General features: G+C 45.0%; 1 protein-coding gene across 1 annotated transcript in view; it reads left to right on the forward strand.

Annotated features, from left to right (window-relative positions):
- MYOM1 (myomesin 1) overlaps nt 1-17,735 on the forward strand; it is a 127,277-nt gene that overhangs the window by 32,216 nt on the left and 77,326 nt on the right. The window contains exons 10-14 of the mRNA XM_056521647.1: nt 1,110-1,271; nt 7,743-7,884; nt 13,293-13,492; nt 14,567-14,623; nt 14,740-14,864. Of these exons, the coding sequence (XP_056377622.1) occupies nt 1,110-1,271; nt 7,743-7,884; nt 13,293-13,492; nt 14,567-14,623; nt 14,740-14,864 (686 nt within the window). The remainder of the gene's footprint in view (nt 1-1,109; nt 1,272-7,742; nt 7,885-13,292; nt 13,493-14,566; nt 14,624-14,739; nt 14,865-17,735) is intronic.

A 17,735-nucleotide genomic window follows, 5' to 3' on the forward strand; every position in this document is an offset into this window, starting at 1 on the left:
AGGTTATAATGCACAATATACTGTATAAAAGTATGATAAATAAATCACTGTAGAGAAAAAGTCATGCTGGTAATGAAATCCTGGGAAAAAAAGTCTTCTGTTCATGAATCTATTAAAGGGGTACTATGGCGCTAAGACATCTTATCCCCTATCCAAAGGATAGGGGATAAGATGCCTGATTGCGGGGGTCCCGCCGTTGGGGACCCCCGTGATCTTCCACGCTGCACCCCGTTAGAATCAGCCCCCGGAGCGTGCTCGCTCCGGGTCTGATTACTGGCGATCATGGGGACAGAGCATAGTGACGTCACGGCTCCGCCCCCATGTGACATCATGTTCCGCCCCCTCAATGCAAGCCTATGGAGGGGGCGGGACAGCTTTTTATTATTGCCAGAGAGAAGTGAATGTGGAGCTCATATAGTTGTTTCCTCACTTCTGACAGCAGAATATCTGTTTCTAAGAACAATTTTCCCAATTTTAGAGTAAGCTATACAAACAGTATGAATAAATAAATAAAAAGAACATAAATAACTCAAAATGGGTACAAAACAGTGAAGCAAACCATTGTCAATGTATTTAAACTGTTTTCAAAGCAGAATTGCACAATGAAGCAGTAATTTATTAAACATTGTTAGAACTGTAACTATACATTTATTTCCATTCAAGTCAATGAGGAGGAAATACACCATAAACACAATATAAATATAATAAATATCCTTCTGTAGTAGAAATAACTGCATTTTTAAAATCCCATTTATGTATTTGGTACAATGCAGTGGATAATAACCAGTTATCATAGTACATTATAGATGTAAAACATTTATATTTAAAGTTAAGTGACTTACATCTGCTGATATTAATGTAAAGTGGGACGGGAGGGCACCTATATTTTTATTTGACCTTCTTTTGTTCATATTGTTTGGCACAGTTTAGAGTATTCAATAAAAGAAGCTTTGCTAACTATAACAGTTTCCAGTGATTTCATTGGTACATTTTTTGTATATGTGTTCACATTTATATCCTGATGATTTTATTCTACATTTCCAGTCACATCGTTACTGTTACATTTCATGCTGTTAGTCTTTCTAATACACTTTGCTTGTTATTTTCAGGCGTTTTGGTCACACCATCAAAATGGGTCAGCACTCACTGGAGTGGAGGACATGCCACCTTGACTTTAAGGCACCTCAATAAGGAGGATGAAGGGTTGTACACTCTGCGAGTTGTCATGGGAGAATACTATGACCAATACAGTGCCTATGTATTTGTCAGAGGTGAGGAAAATGAGAAATTCGTCTATATACACTCTAGTGAGAATGCAGATGGATGTTAAAGGGGTACTCCGCTGCTCAGCGTTTGGAACAAGCTGCTGGAGCCGGCGCCGGGAGCTCATGACGTCATAGCCCGCTTGTTTCGAACGCTGAGCAGTGGAGTACCCCTTTAACTGGATGGTGCAGCATCCAGTGAATATAATTGCATGGGGAACAAAGTGTGAACTGTCCCTCTGTTAGCCCTTGTAAGGATAAAGCATTGTTTATCCAATACACAAACATAGTTACATAGGCGGGAGTATTCATGAAATGTGGTGTAGGTGAACGTCTTTTTACATCATTAAATCATGTGGTGGAAACTGTGTACCTGCACCAAATTTATTATATGGCGGAGGGAAAGTGATAATTATGGCGCTGATCACATTTCTTACTTCAGTACTCCACTTTGTATGATGCTTCCTCTACGGCTTTATGTGCGACTTTTTAACCGATACGGCAATTGTGTGACTTTTTAATTATGCTGTCCACAGTCAGTATGTAAGCCAAGTCAGGCCTGGTGTAGATTTGTGCCTCAGCGCAGTTGCTCCAAACGTTGCGACAAACTAAAAAGTCATACATCATAAATTCCTGACCACTGCAAGATATCAACTGAAATCCCAACTTGTAATGTCCTTTTTAACCCCTTCACGACGAGCGACGTACATGTACGGCGCCGCGAAGTGTCACTTGGCGCGCGGCGACGTACATGTACGTCGCGGGGTTCCGGGAGCGCCGCGTCACCGGTAGCGGTGATCGGACCGGGATGACTGCTGTTATCTAACAGCAGGCATCCCGGCACATCGCCGAGGGGGGTCCTGAGACCCCCCCATGACCGCGATGCGCGCAAATCGCAGGTCAATTCAGACCTGCGATCTGCGCGATTCCGGGTCATACGGGTCACTGGTGACCCGGTGACCCGGAAAATAAGAGGGATCGTAGGTGTCCGAGACACCCTAGATCCCCCTAAAGGGATAGGAGTTTGGTGGCAGGGTTGCCACCCCTCCTATCCCTGCTATTGGTCGGCCGAGCGACCGACCGATAGCAGACCGGGGGAGGGGGGGTTAAAGTTCGGTTCCCCCGCTTTGCCCACCTATCGGTGTCCGGGCAAAACGGGGGAACCGTCCAGGGAGGGTCGGCGCCGAAGGTCCCTACCTGTATCCCGGATCGCGATCCTCCATGCGGGGATCCCCCATGTGCGGCGGCGGCGGCGGCGGCTTCCAGGTCCTGCTAGGTGAGTTGTTGCCTAACAACATCCGGAGGGCCACAGTTTACAGTGGTCTCTAAACCGTGGCCCTCCAGATGTTGCAAAACTACAACTCCCAGCATGCCCAGACAGCTGTTTGCTGTGTGGGCATGCTGGGACTTGTAGTTTTGCAATATTTAGAGGGGTTCAGGTTGTAGATCACTAAGTGGTCTCAAACTGTAGCCCTCCAGATGTTGCAAAACTACAACTCTCAGCATGCCCAGACAGCAGTTTGCTGGCTGGGCATGCTGAGAGTTGTAGTTTTGCAACATCTGGAGGGCCACAGTTTTGAGACCACTGGACAGTGATTTACAACTTGAACCCCTCTAAATCTTGCAAAACTACAACTCCCAGCATTCAGGAACAGCATAAGGCTGTCTCGGCATGCTGGGAGTTGTACTTGCGTGCCTCCAGCCATTGCATAACTACATCTCCCAGCATGCCCTTCCGCAATCAGTACATGCTGGGAGTTGCAGTTTTGCAACAGCTGGAGGCACACTGGTTGGAAAATACTGAGTTAGGTCATAGAACCTAAATCAAGGTTTTCCAGCCAGTGTGCCTCCAGCTGTTGCAAAACTACAACTCCCAGCATGCATGGTCTGTCAGTGCATGCTGGGAGTTGTAGTTTTGACCCCCCTCCCGTGTGAATGTACAGGCTACATTCACACTGGCGGCAGAATACAGTGAGTTCCCCGCTGCAAATTTGAGATGCGGCAAATTTTCCGCCGCAGCTCAAACTCCTAGCGGGAGACTCAGTGTAATCTGCCGCCAGTGTGAATGTAACCTAAAAACACTACACTACACTAACATAAAATAAAGAGTAAAAGACTACATATACACATGTACACTGCCCCCCCACCCCCACCCCCCTTCTCCAATAAAAATGAAAAACGTATTGTACGGCAGTGTTTCTAAGATGGAGCCTCCAGCTGTTGCAAAACAAAAACTCCCAGCATTTCTGGACAGCAATTGACTGTCCAAGCATGCTGGGAGTTTAGCAACAGCTGGAGGTGCCCTGTTTGGGAATCACTGGCATAGAATACCCCTATGTCCACCCCTATGCAAGTCCCTAATTCAGGCCTCAAATGCACATGGCGCTCTCACTTTGGAGCCCTGTCGTATTTCAAGGCAACAGAATAGGGTCACATATGGGGTATCGCCGTACTCGGGAGAAATTGCCTAACAAATTTTGGGGGGCTTTTTCTCCTTTTACCCCTTATGAAAAGGAACAGTTGGGGTCTACACCAGCATGTTAGTGTAAAAAAATAAAAAAATTTACACTAACATGCTGGTGTTGCCCTATACTTTTCATTTTCACAAGAGGTAAAAGGGAAAAACGCCCCCCAAAATTTGTAACACAATTTCTCCCGAGTATGGAGATACCCCATATGTGGGCGCAAAGTGCTCTGGGGGCGCACAACAAGGCCCAGAAGGGAGAGTGCGCCATGTACATTTGAGGTGATTTGCACAGGGGTGGCTGATTGTTACAGCGGTTCTGACAAACGCAAAAAACAAAACACACCCACATGTGACGCCATTTTGAAAACTACACCCATCACGGAATGTAATGAGGGGTGCAGTGAGAATTTACACCCCACTGGTGTCTGACGGATCTTTGGAACAGTGGTCCGTGAAAATGAAAAATTTTGCACAGCCCACTGTTCCAAAGATCTGTCAGACACCAGTGGGGGGTAAATGCTCACTGTACCCCTCATTACATTCTGTGAGGGGTCTAGTTTCCAAAATGGTATGCCATGTGGGGGTTATTTTGCTGTTCTGGCACCATAGGGGCTTCCTAAATGCGACATGCCCCCCGAGCAAAATTTGCTCTCAAAAAGCCAAATATGACGCCTTTCCTTCTGAGCATTGTAGTTCGCCCGTAGTGCACTTCAGGTCCACTTATGGGGTACCTCCATACTCAGAAGAGCTGGGGTTACAAATTTTGGGGGGTCTTTTCTGCTATTAACCCTTGCAAAAATGTGAAATTTGGGGGGAAACCCACATTTTAGTGAAATTATTATTATTTTTTTTACATATGCAAAAGTCGTGAAACACCTGTGGGGTATTAAGGCTCACTTTATCCCTTGTTACGTTCCTCAAGGGGTCTAGTTTCCAAAATGGTATGCCATGTGTTTTTTTTGCTGTTCTGGCACCATAGGGGCTTCCTAAAGATGACATGCCCCCCAAAAACCATTTCAGATAAACGTACTCTCTAAAATCCCCTTGTCGCTCCTTCGCTTCTGAGCCCTCTACTGCGCCCGCCGAACACTTTACATAGACATATGAGGTATGTGCTTACTCAAGAGAAATTGGGCTACAAATATAAGTATACATTTTCTCCTTTTACCCCTTGTAAAAATAAAAAAATTGGGTCTACAAGAACATGCGAGTGTAAAAAATGAAGATTTTGAATTTTCTCCTTCACTTTGCTGCTTTTCCTGTGAAACACCTAAAGGGTTAAAACATTTATTGAATGTCATTTTGAATACTTTGGGGGGTGCAGTTTTTATAATGGGGTCATTTATGGGGTATTTCTAATATGAAGACCCTTCAAATCCACTTCAAACCTGAACTGGTCCCTGAAAAATTGCGAGTTTGAAAATTTTGTGAAAAATTGGAAAATTGCTGCTGAACTTTGAAGCCCTCTGGTGTCTTCCAAAAGTAAAAACTCGTCAATTTTATGATGCAAACATAAAATAGACATATTGTATATGTGAATCCAAAAAAAAATTATTTGGAATATCCATTTTCCTTACAAGCAGAGAGCTTCAAAGTTAGAAAAATGCAAAATTTTTAATTTTTTCATCAAATTTTGGAATTTTTCACCAAGAAAGGATGCAAGTTACCATAAAATTTTACCACTAAGTTAAAGTAGAATATGTCACGAAAAAACAATCTCAGAATCAGAATGATAACTAAAAGCATCCCAGAGTTATTAATGTTTAAAGTGACAGTGGTCAGATTTGCAAAAAAGGGCTTCGTCCTAGAGGTGAAAATGGGCTCCGTCCTTAAGGGGTTAAAAACGTCTTTTAAAGCAATGAAAAGTCTCTAAACAGCGCTGTGCTACAAATTTACCCCTCAAAAACCAGGGTAAAACTTCGCCCGACTGTGTGTAAATCAATGATGCTAGATCTAAATGACAAGAAGACAGTATAATACTGGCAGGCCATACACCCAGGGATGTTAAATTGGCACTGTCAGATCCAAAAACGTATTTTTATTGATGAAAATGAAAGAACTTTTGTAATATGATTGTTTAAAATGTTTTGAATATTTAAAGGGGTACTCCCCCTCCCATAGACTTGCATTGAGGAGGCAGGGCGTGACGTCATGAGGGGGCGGGGCTATGACATCACAAGCTCCCAGCGCCGGCTCCAGCGTTCGGAACAGTTTGTTCCAAACGCTGAGCAGCGGAGTACCCCTTTAATAAAGTAAACAGATCCTGAAAATCCCACCACTATCTCATACCTACTGGGACATTAACCTGTCAAGCAGCAGCATCAAGCTTGTCCATGAGTAATGGACAAGAGATGACTTATGAGCATGAGCAGACACACCAATCACCTCCCACCACAAGGCAGGGACACGCCCCTTCCCCTGAGAGGATTTCTAACACTGTGAGCTAATGAAAAGAGGTGTTTATGTAATAAATATAGGTAATATAGGCATAAAATTAGATGTAACATATATTGTTTTTTATTTTTTTGTGGGACCTGACAGGTACGCTTTAAGCCTATTGTTCTAGAAAACAGTGGAATATATTATTCCTACTTGCCTGGTTTTATAATTGAATTAAAAATTGCTTCATATGATGTAGAGCCTGTGCTATCAAATGTCTGGTAAAGCTGGGACAGATATTATCTCTCTGTCAGCTGCTACTGGGAGCAGCTGATGGTCTGGCAGTTCTCAAGTGTTTCGAATTCTTGGCTCTAAGTAAAGGATCCAAAAAGCCACCTATGCTAAGTTCAGCAGTACATGTAGAAAGGCAACCTTGGCTGGTGTGACGCAAATAGACACACCTACAAATAGTCTCCATCATAATATGCTATTTAAATAGCAACACCAATGCTGTGCTTATATAGGGAAAAGATTGCATTTCTATATTGGAGTTTATTGTTTAGAATGTCTTTTCCTCAATTTCCAGTACAGTGCCAGCATGGACGATGTCCTGAGGCTAGGTTTACATCTGTATCAGAGGCAGATGCCATTCCATTTGGCACATTCTATTCGGCACTGGCAAATGGAGCTGTCTGGACCGCTGCACTATGGACAAAAATGGCGCATTGCCTTTTAAAGGGGTACTCCGGTGGAAAACTTTTTATATAAATCAACTGGTGCCAGAAAGTTAAACAGATTTGTAAATTACTTCTATTAAAAAATATTAATCCTCCAGTAGCTGATGAATACAGTGCTCTCTGCTGACATCTCTGTCCATTTTAGGAACTGTCCAGAGCAGCATATGTTTGCTATGGGGATTTTCTCCTACTCTGGGCAGTTCCTAAAATGGACAGAGATGTCAGCAGAGAGCACTGTGCTCGTGATGTAAGCAGGGAACTCTGTGTTCCAAAAAGATAAGATTTTGCTCTGTAGTATTCAGCAGCTAATAAGTACTGGAAGGATTAAGATTTTTTAATAGAAGTGATTTACAAATCTGTTTAACTTTCTAGCACCAAATGATTTAAAAAAAAAAAAAATTTCACCGGAGTTCCCCTTTAATGGGGTTCGTCATTGTCCAGGAATCTAATGCGGCAAAGAAATGTAGCCTTTATTTTTGTCCCGTTATTCGAACCTGACCTTACCTCTCTGTGTGGTCAATGGAAAAATATGAGTAACTTTTTCTATGAATGAGCTGATTTAGTTCGGAAATCAGATAAATGACTCAATTAAAGGAGGATAACCAGTAGGTATAACAATGTTTTCCAAAAAGTGTGTCTGCAGCTGTTGCAAAACTACAACTCCCAGCATGCCCGGACAGCCAAAGGCTGTCCGGGCATGCTGGGAGTTGTAGATTTGCAACAGATGGAGACACTCTTTTTGGAAAACTCACCACAAATATAATTTTAAAGCAGTAGGTTTTTATCTCTACTTGGCATTTTAAATATGGTGGTGCCTTATTCTTAATGATCTTATTAAATTAAAATTTTGGTTCATTGTTGATGCTGCATTGAAATCTATTGCGCTCTGTCCTACAGATGGTGAACCGGAGGTTGATGGTGCTCCTTCTGCTCCTCTGGATGTGGAATCTCTTGATGCTAACAAGGACTATGTAATTATCTCTTGGAAGCAGCCTGCAGTTGATGGTGGGAGTCCAATTCTGGGATATTTTATTGACAGGTTAGTATCATAAATATTCTCAATTGATTCCTAAAGTTCACTTTTTGTATACAGTGGGGATCAAAAGTTTGGGCACCCCAGGTAAAAATGTGTATTAATATGCATAAAGAAGCCAAGGAAAGATGGAAAAATCTCCAAAAGGCATCAAATGACAGATTAGACCTTCTTATAATTTGTCAACAAAAGTTAGATTTTATTTCCATCATTTACACTTTCAAAATAACAGAAAACATCTCACGAGTATAAGGAAAAATGGATTCAATAAAATTTCAGCAAATTTTGCATGATAACTTGATGCCATCTGTGAAAAAGCTGAAGTTAAAGAGTTAAAGAGTTAAACACACCTCAAAATCCAGGGGGGATTACATCAAGAGGTGTAAACTGAAGGTTTTGCCATGGCCTTCACAATCTCCTGACCTCAATATAATTAAAAATTTATGGATAGACCTTAAAAGAGCAGTGCTTAACAGACAGCCCAGAAATCTCAAAGAACTGGAAGACTTTTGTAAGGAAGAATGGGCAAAGATTCCTCAAACAAGAGTTGAAAGACTCTTGGATGGCTACAAAAAGCGTTTACAAGCTGTGATACTTACCAAAGGGGGCAGTACAAGATATTAACTCTGCAGGGTGCCCAAACTTTTGCAGACAACATTTTTTTTGTTTTCTGTTATTTTGAAAGTGTAAATGATGGAAATAAAATCTAACTTTTGTTGACATATTATAAGAATGTCTAATCTGTAATTTGATGCCTTTTGGAGATTTTCCATCTTTCCTTGGCTTCTTTATGCACATTAATACAAATTTTTAAGTGGGGTGCCCAAACTTTTGATCCCCACTGTATTTTTGGGAGACTAATGCTGTCCCTGCAGTTATTATCTGTGTGTCTCTGTGCAGAGACAAAATATAGCAAGTGTGGGCGGAGTGAGCAGAGCTCTGTGCAGGCTTCTGGCTTTTCATTTAGCCTGCCATGTGAGCCTGGGACATGTCACAGAGCCTCAGTGCACAGAGCCCTGCTTGTCCTTAGTGTACAGAGCTCTGCTTGTCCTTAGTGCACAGAGCCCTGCTTGTCCTCAGTGTACAGGGCCCTGCTTGTCCTCAGTGTACAGAGCCCTGCTTGTCCTCAGTGTACAGAACCCTGCTTGTCCTCAGTGCACAGAGCCCTGCTTGTCCTCAGTGTACAGAACCCTGCTTGTCCTCAGTGCACAGAGCCCTGCTTGTCCTCAGTGTACAGAGCCCTGCTTGTCCTCAGTGCACAGAACCCTGCTTGTCCACAGTGCACAGAACCCTGCTTGTCCACAGTGCACAGAGCCCTGCTTGTCTTCAGTGTACAGAGCCCTGCTTGTCCTCAGTGTACAGAACCCTGCTTGTCCTCAGTGTACAGAGCCCTGCATGTTCTCAGTGCACAGAGCCCTGCTTGTCCTCAGTGCACAGAGCCCTGCTTGTCCTCAGTGTAGAGAGCCCTGCTTGTCCTCAGTGTACAGAGCCCTGCTTGTCCTCAGTGTACAGACCCCCTCCTTGTGCTCACTGCACAGAGCCCTGCTTGTCCTCAGTGCACAGAGCCCTGCTTGTCTTCAGTGTACAGAGCCCTGCTTGTCCTCAGTGTACAGAGCCCTGCTTGTCCTCAGTGTACAGAGCCCTGCTTGTCCTCTGTGTACAGAGCCCTGGTTTTTGCGGCACAACCCCTTTAAAAAATAAATTTTTACACAATCTCACACCAGTCCGGACCACACTTAGAAACAAGAATGTGTACCTCATTGATAAATATGGGGAAAGAACTTGATTTACACAGACAATGATAAAATGTTCCCTATATTTGTTCAACTGGTGTATTGGAACTAAAGTATTCTACTAAAGATAGACACAGTTCATAGATAGACAGCACGGCACTACTTTCCCTTCAGGTGCAGAACGGTGATCACACGGCAGACTAGGACTAAGGATTGCTGGAGGTGGTGCTCTGACTAGTAATAGTGCATGGAATTGCGACAAAGAAGCAGAGAAATAATCGGCAACTCACTGCGGCCAGCTGAGTAAATCTTCTTTTATTTCATACTCACAAAGATATCATGTGGGAAGAGGGTAGTGGGGGGACACAGGATGGCGACCAAGCTCCGTCCTCCGGAGGAAGCACGATCATCGTGCGAAACGGAGCTTGGTCGCCATCCTGTGTCCCCCCACTACCCTCTTGCCACATGATATCTTTGTGAGTATGAAATAAAAGAAGATTTACTCAGCTGGCCGCAGTGAGTTGCCGATTATTTCTCTGCTTCTTTGTCGCAATTCTACTAAAGATGTAGAGCTAGTTATGCAATGTGTGATCTCATAATGTCATTTATTCTGGGTCACAGTGTTGCCATAGCACCATGCATTGATTGATTTTTAATTCTCCACTACAGTTTACCTGTCTAAAAGATCTTAAAGCGTACCTGTCAGATCCGATCCAACCTCCCCCCCCCCCCCCTAATTTTTTTTTTACTCTATCTCCTATATTTATTGTATAATCACCTCTTTTCATTACCTTACAGTGTTAGAAATCCTCTCAGGGGAAGGGGGTGTGTCTGTCCCTTTTGGTGGGAGGTGATTGGTGTGTCTGGTCATACAGACCAGTCCATAAGTCATCTCATGTCTATGACTCATGGACAAGCTGATGCTGCTGCAGGACTGGTTAGTGTCCCAGTAGGTATGGGGGATCCCTAGTGGTGAAATTTGTCAGAGGACATTTTCTTTATTTAATATTCAATAAAATTTAAACAACCATATTACAAAATGTGTTTAATTTTCATTAGTAAAAACACATAGAACGTGTTTGGATCTGACAGTGCCCATATAAGACTTTTACACATGATCATATTACAGATGTGTGGTGTATGAATCTATAACATGATGCCAGCTATGAGTCTGTATTGTAACTAGGTCACAGATCATGGCAGAGATTAATCATTGATATGTCATTTCACCTTATGTTATTGTCATCCAAGACAACAACCATGAAAGACTAACCATTAACCCCTTAAGGACGCAGCCCTTTTTCACCTTAAGGACTGAGCCCTTTATCGCAATTCTGACCACCGTCGCTTTACGAATTAATAACTCGAAAACGCTTTTACCGAATATTCTGATTCTGAGATAGTTTTTTCGTGACATATTCTACTTTATTTTGGTGGTAAATTTTCGGCATTACTTGCATCCTTTTTTGGTGAAAAATCCCAAAATTTCATGAAAATTTTGAAAATTTAGCATTTTTCTAACTTTGAAGCATTCTACTTGTAAGGAAAATGGATATTCCCAATAAATTTAATTTTTATTCACAAATACAATATGTCCACTTTATGTTGGCATCATAAAATGGACATATTTTAGTTTTTTGAAAAAATCAGAGGGCTTCAAAGTAGAGCAGCAATTTTCAAAAATGTCATGAAAATTGCAAAATCTGAAGGGACAGATGTTACAGAACTACAACTCCCAGCATGCCTGGGCAGTCTAGGCATGCTGAGAGTTGTAGCTTGGCAACATCTGGAGGGCTACCGTTTGGGCACCACTGTAACAGTGGTCTCCAAACTGTGACCCTCCAGATGTTGCAAAACTACAACTCCCAGCATGCCCAGACAGCCTTTAGCTGTCTGGGCATGCTGGGAGTTGCAGTTTGGCCTTCCTAGTAGTTGCCACAGTAAAGATCACTTTCACTTTCATTCCCCCCCCCACCAACTGTCGCGTCGTTTCCCTACCTGTGCCTGTCTCCAGCGACGATTTGGGGTCCCTACGCATCTTCTCCTCCAGGTACCGGCCTCCATCTTCTCCTCACGACATCCAGGGGTGGGCAGAACGGGGGTTGCCATGGCAACCCACTGTCCTGTGCTGCCATTGGTCAGAATCAGTTCTGACCAATGGCAGGGGATAGGAGGAGATCGCAGCACTGCGACCTCTCTCCTAGCCCTCAGGATGATCGGGGCTGTCACTGACAGCTCCGATCATCCCTATTTTCCGGGTGATCGGGTCACCAGAGACCCGATCAGCCCGGAATAGCAGAAAATCTCATGTCTGAATTGACATGCGATTTTCTGTGATCGCTGACATGGGGGGTCTCAGGACCCCCCTGGGCGATATGCCAGGATGCCTGCTGAATGATTTCAGCAGGCATCCCGGTCCGGCTTCCAACCGGCTAGCGGCGGGGACCGGAATTCCCACGGGCATATGCAAACGCCCCACGTCCTTAAGGACTCGGGATGCAGGGCGTTGCATACGCCCGGCGTCCTGAAGAGGTTAATGATGATTTGGCCAGAAAACAGCCATTGTGAAATCTGTTTGGCTGGCTTCATCCACAATGCTTAAAATAAACAACTGGTGGTGGACTGCCTTGTAGGAAGCAATTTATTACAAATAAGGGATTGCAAATAAAAAAGGAAACTGTACTACTTATAAGACAAAGCAGTGGTCTTCAGACTCTGGCTTTCCAGCTCAATCTTACCATGCGGTGAATGTGTTTGAAGGTCTTGTCTCATCTAATTTTTGAACCCCAGTCGCTAAGCCAGAGCAGGGAGCCGCGCCTAAGCAGCAACTCTAGCAGACCATATCCAATTATTGGATAACTGTACAATACTGCATTTCACCTATAGAGGCTGCTGCATGGGAAATGTACAGCTGACTGGATCTCCCCCTCCCGGCAAATTGCTCAAGACTATTAGCACTGGTGCCGCTGGTCTGGCGCCTTTTGGTGGCTGTTTTCTTTAAGAGTTTGCGATCTGACAATGAGCAGTCCTCTAAATCTCAATCTTTCGATCTTTGTGTAAGGCTGGCCATACAGATGACACTTTGGTCATTCGTCCATGATATTATTTGTATAAACGTTCCCCTCAGCAACATGGCAGACTAAACTTGTTTTTTTCTTTTTTTAATGAATTCCACTAATCATGCCAGGCACTTTCTTCACAAAAAAATTAAACACGGCCATAGTTTGCATGTCATTTACAAATATTGGTTAACCATTTCAGCTGACCATGTGTATGGCAAGCTGAAGACAGTAGACCAGATTTGTCACAAAAATATGTCTGATTTTTATCTCAGACAGATAGCAACCAATGAGCTGTGATTGATTGTTATTTGTCCTAGACAAAAATCACACACATTAATGTCTCAGACAGATCGATAAATGTCTCTACACCAAATGGGCAGAAACGAAATGGATACTAAATGCATTGTTTTCCTGGCATTGTGCATTGTGTATAGATGATGAATATACTATAGTCATGAACTATGCTGAATAGATGAAGTAGTTGCTTGTTTATTTGCTGTTATAAGATGAAAATATACCAGACATACCTAGGCAGAGACTCCTGGATTTAGATGAAACAAGTGTTTTACTTTGAATATATACATTTGTATTGAGTTTTCCCCTCATTTTTTTGCCTGAGGTGTGAGGTTGGCACAAGTCATTGGACTCAGTGTAATGACACTCCAGTGAAGTTTGCCCGTTTCCCAGTGACTGGTTTGATTGAAGGAAGATCATACATTTTCCGTGTAAGGGCTGTAAATAAAACTGGAATGAGCAGACCTTCTCGTGTGTCCGAGCCAGTGGCAGCTCTCGATCCAGCAGACAGAGCCAAATTCAGAAGTAAGTCATAACTAATACTAAATCTTGCTACCTGTTGGTATTTAAAGGGGTACTCCGCCCCTAGACATCTTATCCCCTATCCAAAGGATAGGGGATAAGATGTCAGATCGCCGAGGTCCCGCTGCTGGGGAGCCCCGGGATCCCCGCTGCGGCACCCCACTATCATTACAGTACAGAGCGAGTTTGCTCTGCACGTAATGACGGGCAGTACAGGGGCCGGAGCATCGTTACATCACGGCTCCGCCCCTTGTGACATCACGGCCCGCCCCTTTCAATATAAGTCTATGGAAGGGGGCGTGGTGGTCGTCACGCCCCCTCCCATAGACTTGCATTAAGGGGACGGGCTGTGATGTCACGATGGGCAGAGCCATGAAGTCACTCTGCTCCGTCCCCCGTATCGCCCGTCATTACGCACAGAGCGAACTCGCTCTGTGCTGTAATGAGAGCGCGGTGCCGCAGCGGGGATCCCGGGGATCCCCAGCAGCGGGACCGCGGCGATCTGACATCTTATCACCTATCGTTTGGATAGGGGATAAGATGTCTAGGGGCGGAGTACCCCTTTAAGGCAAAACTTCAATTCTGTATCATACAGAATGAAGAACTTCTGTTTTAAATGCTGATGGATTTCATTGATATGCTATTGGATTTCTCTCCATCCACCATCACCACCACATTATACATGTCTACATGTTTGACGGAAAGCTTAAAGGGGTACTCCGGGGAACAAAACCCATAGCCCATCCTTTCCCAGCCTATTTGTCTAAATATCATTCATACAGCTCAGCTTTCACTTTACCACAGCTCGTTAAGACAGGAAATCTGAGCTGTGATTGGTTGATGGGGGGAAATCTCTCCACTCTTTCTCTCACACAGTTTGATAAATCTGGGCCTAAAGGCCCAGATTAATCAAACTGTGTGAGAGAAAGAGTGGAGAGATTTCCCCACATCAACCAATCACAAATCAGATTTCCTGTCCTTCAGGTTTATTAGAAAGTTACAGAAGTTTATATTACACAATGATTAAGATTTACATTTTTAGTGACAGTTTTATGACTACATATTATCCTATCCCAGGTCGTCCTTCTGCTCCATGGACAGGACAAATCATTGTAACCGAAGAGGAACCCACAGGTCAGAAAGCCATACTGAGTAAATGATGACGGTGTGCTAGTGTGGTGGTAAATGTGCCCAAAAATATATAGTGCACATTGTAATGAATGACTCTCTTCCATCATTTGCAACTTTAGAAGGAATTATTCCTGGGCCACCATCTCATCTGACTGTGACAGAAGCCACCAAAAACTATGTGGTGCTGAGCTGGAAGCCTCCGGAATTGCGTGGTCATGAAGGTGTCATGTACTATGTAGAAAAGGTAAGAATAAGGCTAAGTTTCCACTTGGTTTTTTTTCCTGGAAGGTTTTGGATATCTGCCACTTCAGTTTTTTAGCCAAAGTCAGGAGTGCATTCAAAAAGAATAGGACATATATAGGAAGGACTTACACTTCTCCTCCCTTATGGATCCACTTCTGACTTTGGCTCAAAAAATGCAGTGGTAGTTTTCCAAAAACTGCCAGAAAAAAAACAAGTGGAAACTTAGCCATAAACTGGCAAGCAATAGTCTGGGGCCTTGGTGATTACAACTGGCATTATCAGAAGCTCATCAATTGTCTCATATCTATCTTTTACACAAAGTGTATCACACCCCTACATTGTTATGAATTTGCTCTTTAGTTGGATCTAATAAAATGTCTTCTTGGCCTGGTAATAGAGGATGATATTTTGGAAGGTATTGAAATTGGTACAGGGAAATATATTTTATCAGGCAAGAAAGCAAGACATTGCCACGCACTGGATCAGTCCTTCCTCTCACACAGTGGACGAACTGACTGCGAGACTTAAAGGGGTTATAACATATGTTAAATGGGGTACATAAAAAGCATTGTGCGGACAGGAATTTGAGATGATTTGAGGTCCAGGGATTGACACACCAGCTTTGCCTACCAGGCACATTCTTTGATCTCTGTTTGAATCCTTTATGCTCTTAGCAGGTATACAGGGGGAGGGAAAGATATCCTGTTTATGCTAACTTGATGTATGCGCTTCTGGAGGTGTTCATTGATGGGATGGTTTCTATGATACCTACTGTGGGGCAAAAAAGTATTTAGTCAGCCACCAATTGTTGTCACGCCTAGCGCTCCGGGTCCCCGCTCCTCCCCGGAGCGCTCACGGCGCTTCTCTCTCCGCAGCGCCCCGGTCAGTCCCGCTGACCGGGAGCGCTGCACTGTCATGGCCGTCGGGGATGCGATTCGCACAGCGGGACGCGCCCGCTCGCGAGTCGCATCCCAGGTCACCTACCCGTCCCGGTCCCCTGCTGTCATGTGCTGGCGCGTGCGGCTCCGCTCTCTAGGGCGCGCGCGCGCCAGCTCTCTGAGATTTAAAGGGCCAGTGCACCAATGATTGGTGCCTGGCCCAATTAGCTTAATTGGCTTCCACCTGCTCCCAGACTATATCTGATCACTGCCCCTGCACTCCCCTGCCGGATCTTGTTGCCTTAGTGCCTTGAGAAAGCGTTTACTGTGTTTGTCCATACTGTGTACTTGACCTCCTGCTATTGCCATATTGACTACGATCCTTGCTGCCTGCCCCGACCTTCTGCTACGTCCGACCTTGCTTCTGTCTACTCCCTTGTACCGCGCCTATCTTCAGCAGTCAGAGAGGTTGAGCCGTTGCTAGTGGATACGACCTGGTCACTACCGCCGCAGCAAGACCATCCCGCTTTGCGGCGGGCTCTGGTGAACACCAGTAGTGACTTAGAACCGGTCCACTAGCACGGTCCACGCCAATCCCTCTCTGGCACAGAGGATCCACCCTCCAGCCTGCCGACCCGTGACAGTAGATCCGGCCATGGATCCCGCTGAGGTTCCCCTGCCAGTTGCCTCTGACCTCACTACGCTGGTCGCCCAGCAAGCTCGACAGATCGCCCAACAAGAGCACCAGCTGTCGTACTTGACCACCATGACTCAGCAACTTCAGTCGCAGCTACAGCAGCTTCAGTCTCAGCTACAGCAATTTCAGTCTCAGCTACAGCAGCAACAACCTTCTCCTCCGCCAGCTCCTGCACCTCTTCCGCAGCGAGTGGCCACTCCTCGCCTCCGCTTGTCCCTGCCGGACAAATTTGATGGGGACTCTAAGTTTTGCCGTGGCTTTCTTTCACAATGTTCCCTGCACTTGGAGATGATGTCGGACCAGTTTCCTACTGAAAGGTCTAAGGTGGCTTTCGTAGTCAGTCTTCTGTCTGGGAAAGCTCTGTCATGGGCCACACCGCTCTGGGACCGCAATGACCCCGTCACTGCCTCTGTACACTCCTTCTTCTCGGAAATTCGAAGTGTCTTTGAGGAACCTGCCCGAGCCTCTTCTGCTGAGACTGCCCTGCTGAACCTGGTCCAGGGTAATTCTTCCGTTGGCGAGTACGCCATACAATTCCGTACTCTTGCTTCTGAACTATCCTGGAATAATGAGGCCCTCTGCGCGACCTTTAAAAAAGGCCTATCCAGCAACATTAAAGATGTTCTGGCCGCACGAGAAATTCCTGCTAACCTGCATGAACTCATTCATCTAGCCACTCGCATTGACATGCGTTTTTCTGAGAGACATCAAGAGCTCCGCCAGGAAAAAGACTTAGATCTCTGGGCACCTCTCCCACAGTCTCCGTTGCAATCTACGCCTAGGCCTCCCGCCGAGGAGGCCATGCAAGTGGATCGGTCTCGCCTGACCCAGGAGGAGAGGAATCGCCGTAGGGAAGAAAATCTTTGTCTGTACTGTGCCAGTACCGAACATTTCTTGGTGGATTGCCCTATCCGTCCTCCACGTCTGGGAAACGCACGCTCGCACCCAGCTCTCGTGGGTGTGGCGTCTCTTGATTCAAAGTCGGCTTCTCCACGTCTCACGGTGCCCGTGCGGATTTCTCCTTCAGCCAACTCCTCCCTCTCAGCCGTGGCCTGCTTGGACTCTGGTGCCTCTGGGAATTTTATTCCGGATTCCTTGGTGAATAAATTCCGCATCCCGGTGACCCGTCTCGTCAAGCCACTCTACATTTCCGCGGTCAACGGAGTCAGGTTGGATTGCACCGTGCGTTACCGCACGGAGCCCCTCCTAATGTGCATCGGACCTCATCACGAAAAAATTTAGTTTTTGGTCCTCTCCAATTGCACTTCCGAAATTCTCCTTGGACTACCATGGCTTC

The sequence above is a fragment of the Hyla sarda genome, chromosome 5, assembly GCF_029499605.1.
Source record: "Hyla sarda isolate aHylSar1 chromosome 5, aHylSar1.hap1, whole genome shotgun sequence".
NCBI lineage: Eukaryota > Metazoa > Chordata > Amphibia > Anura > Hylidae > Hyla > Hyla sarda.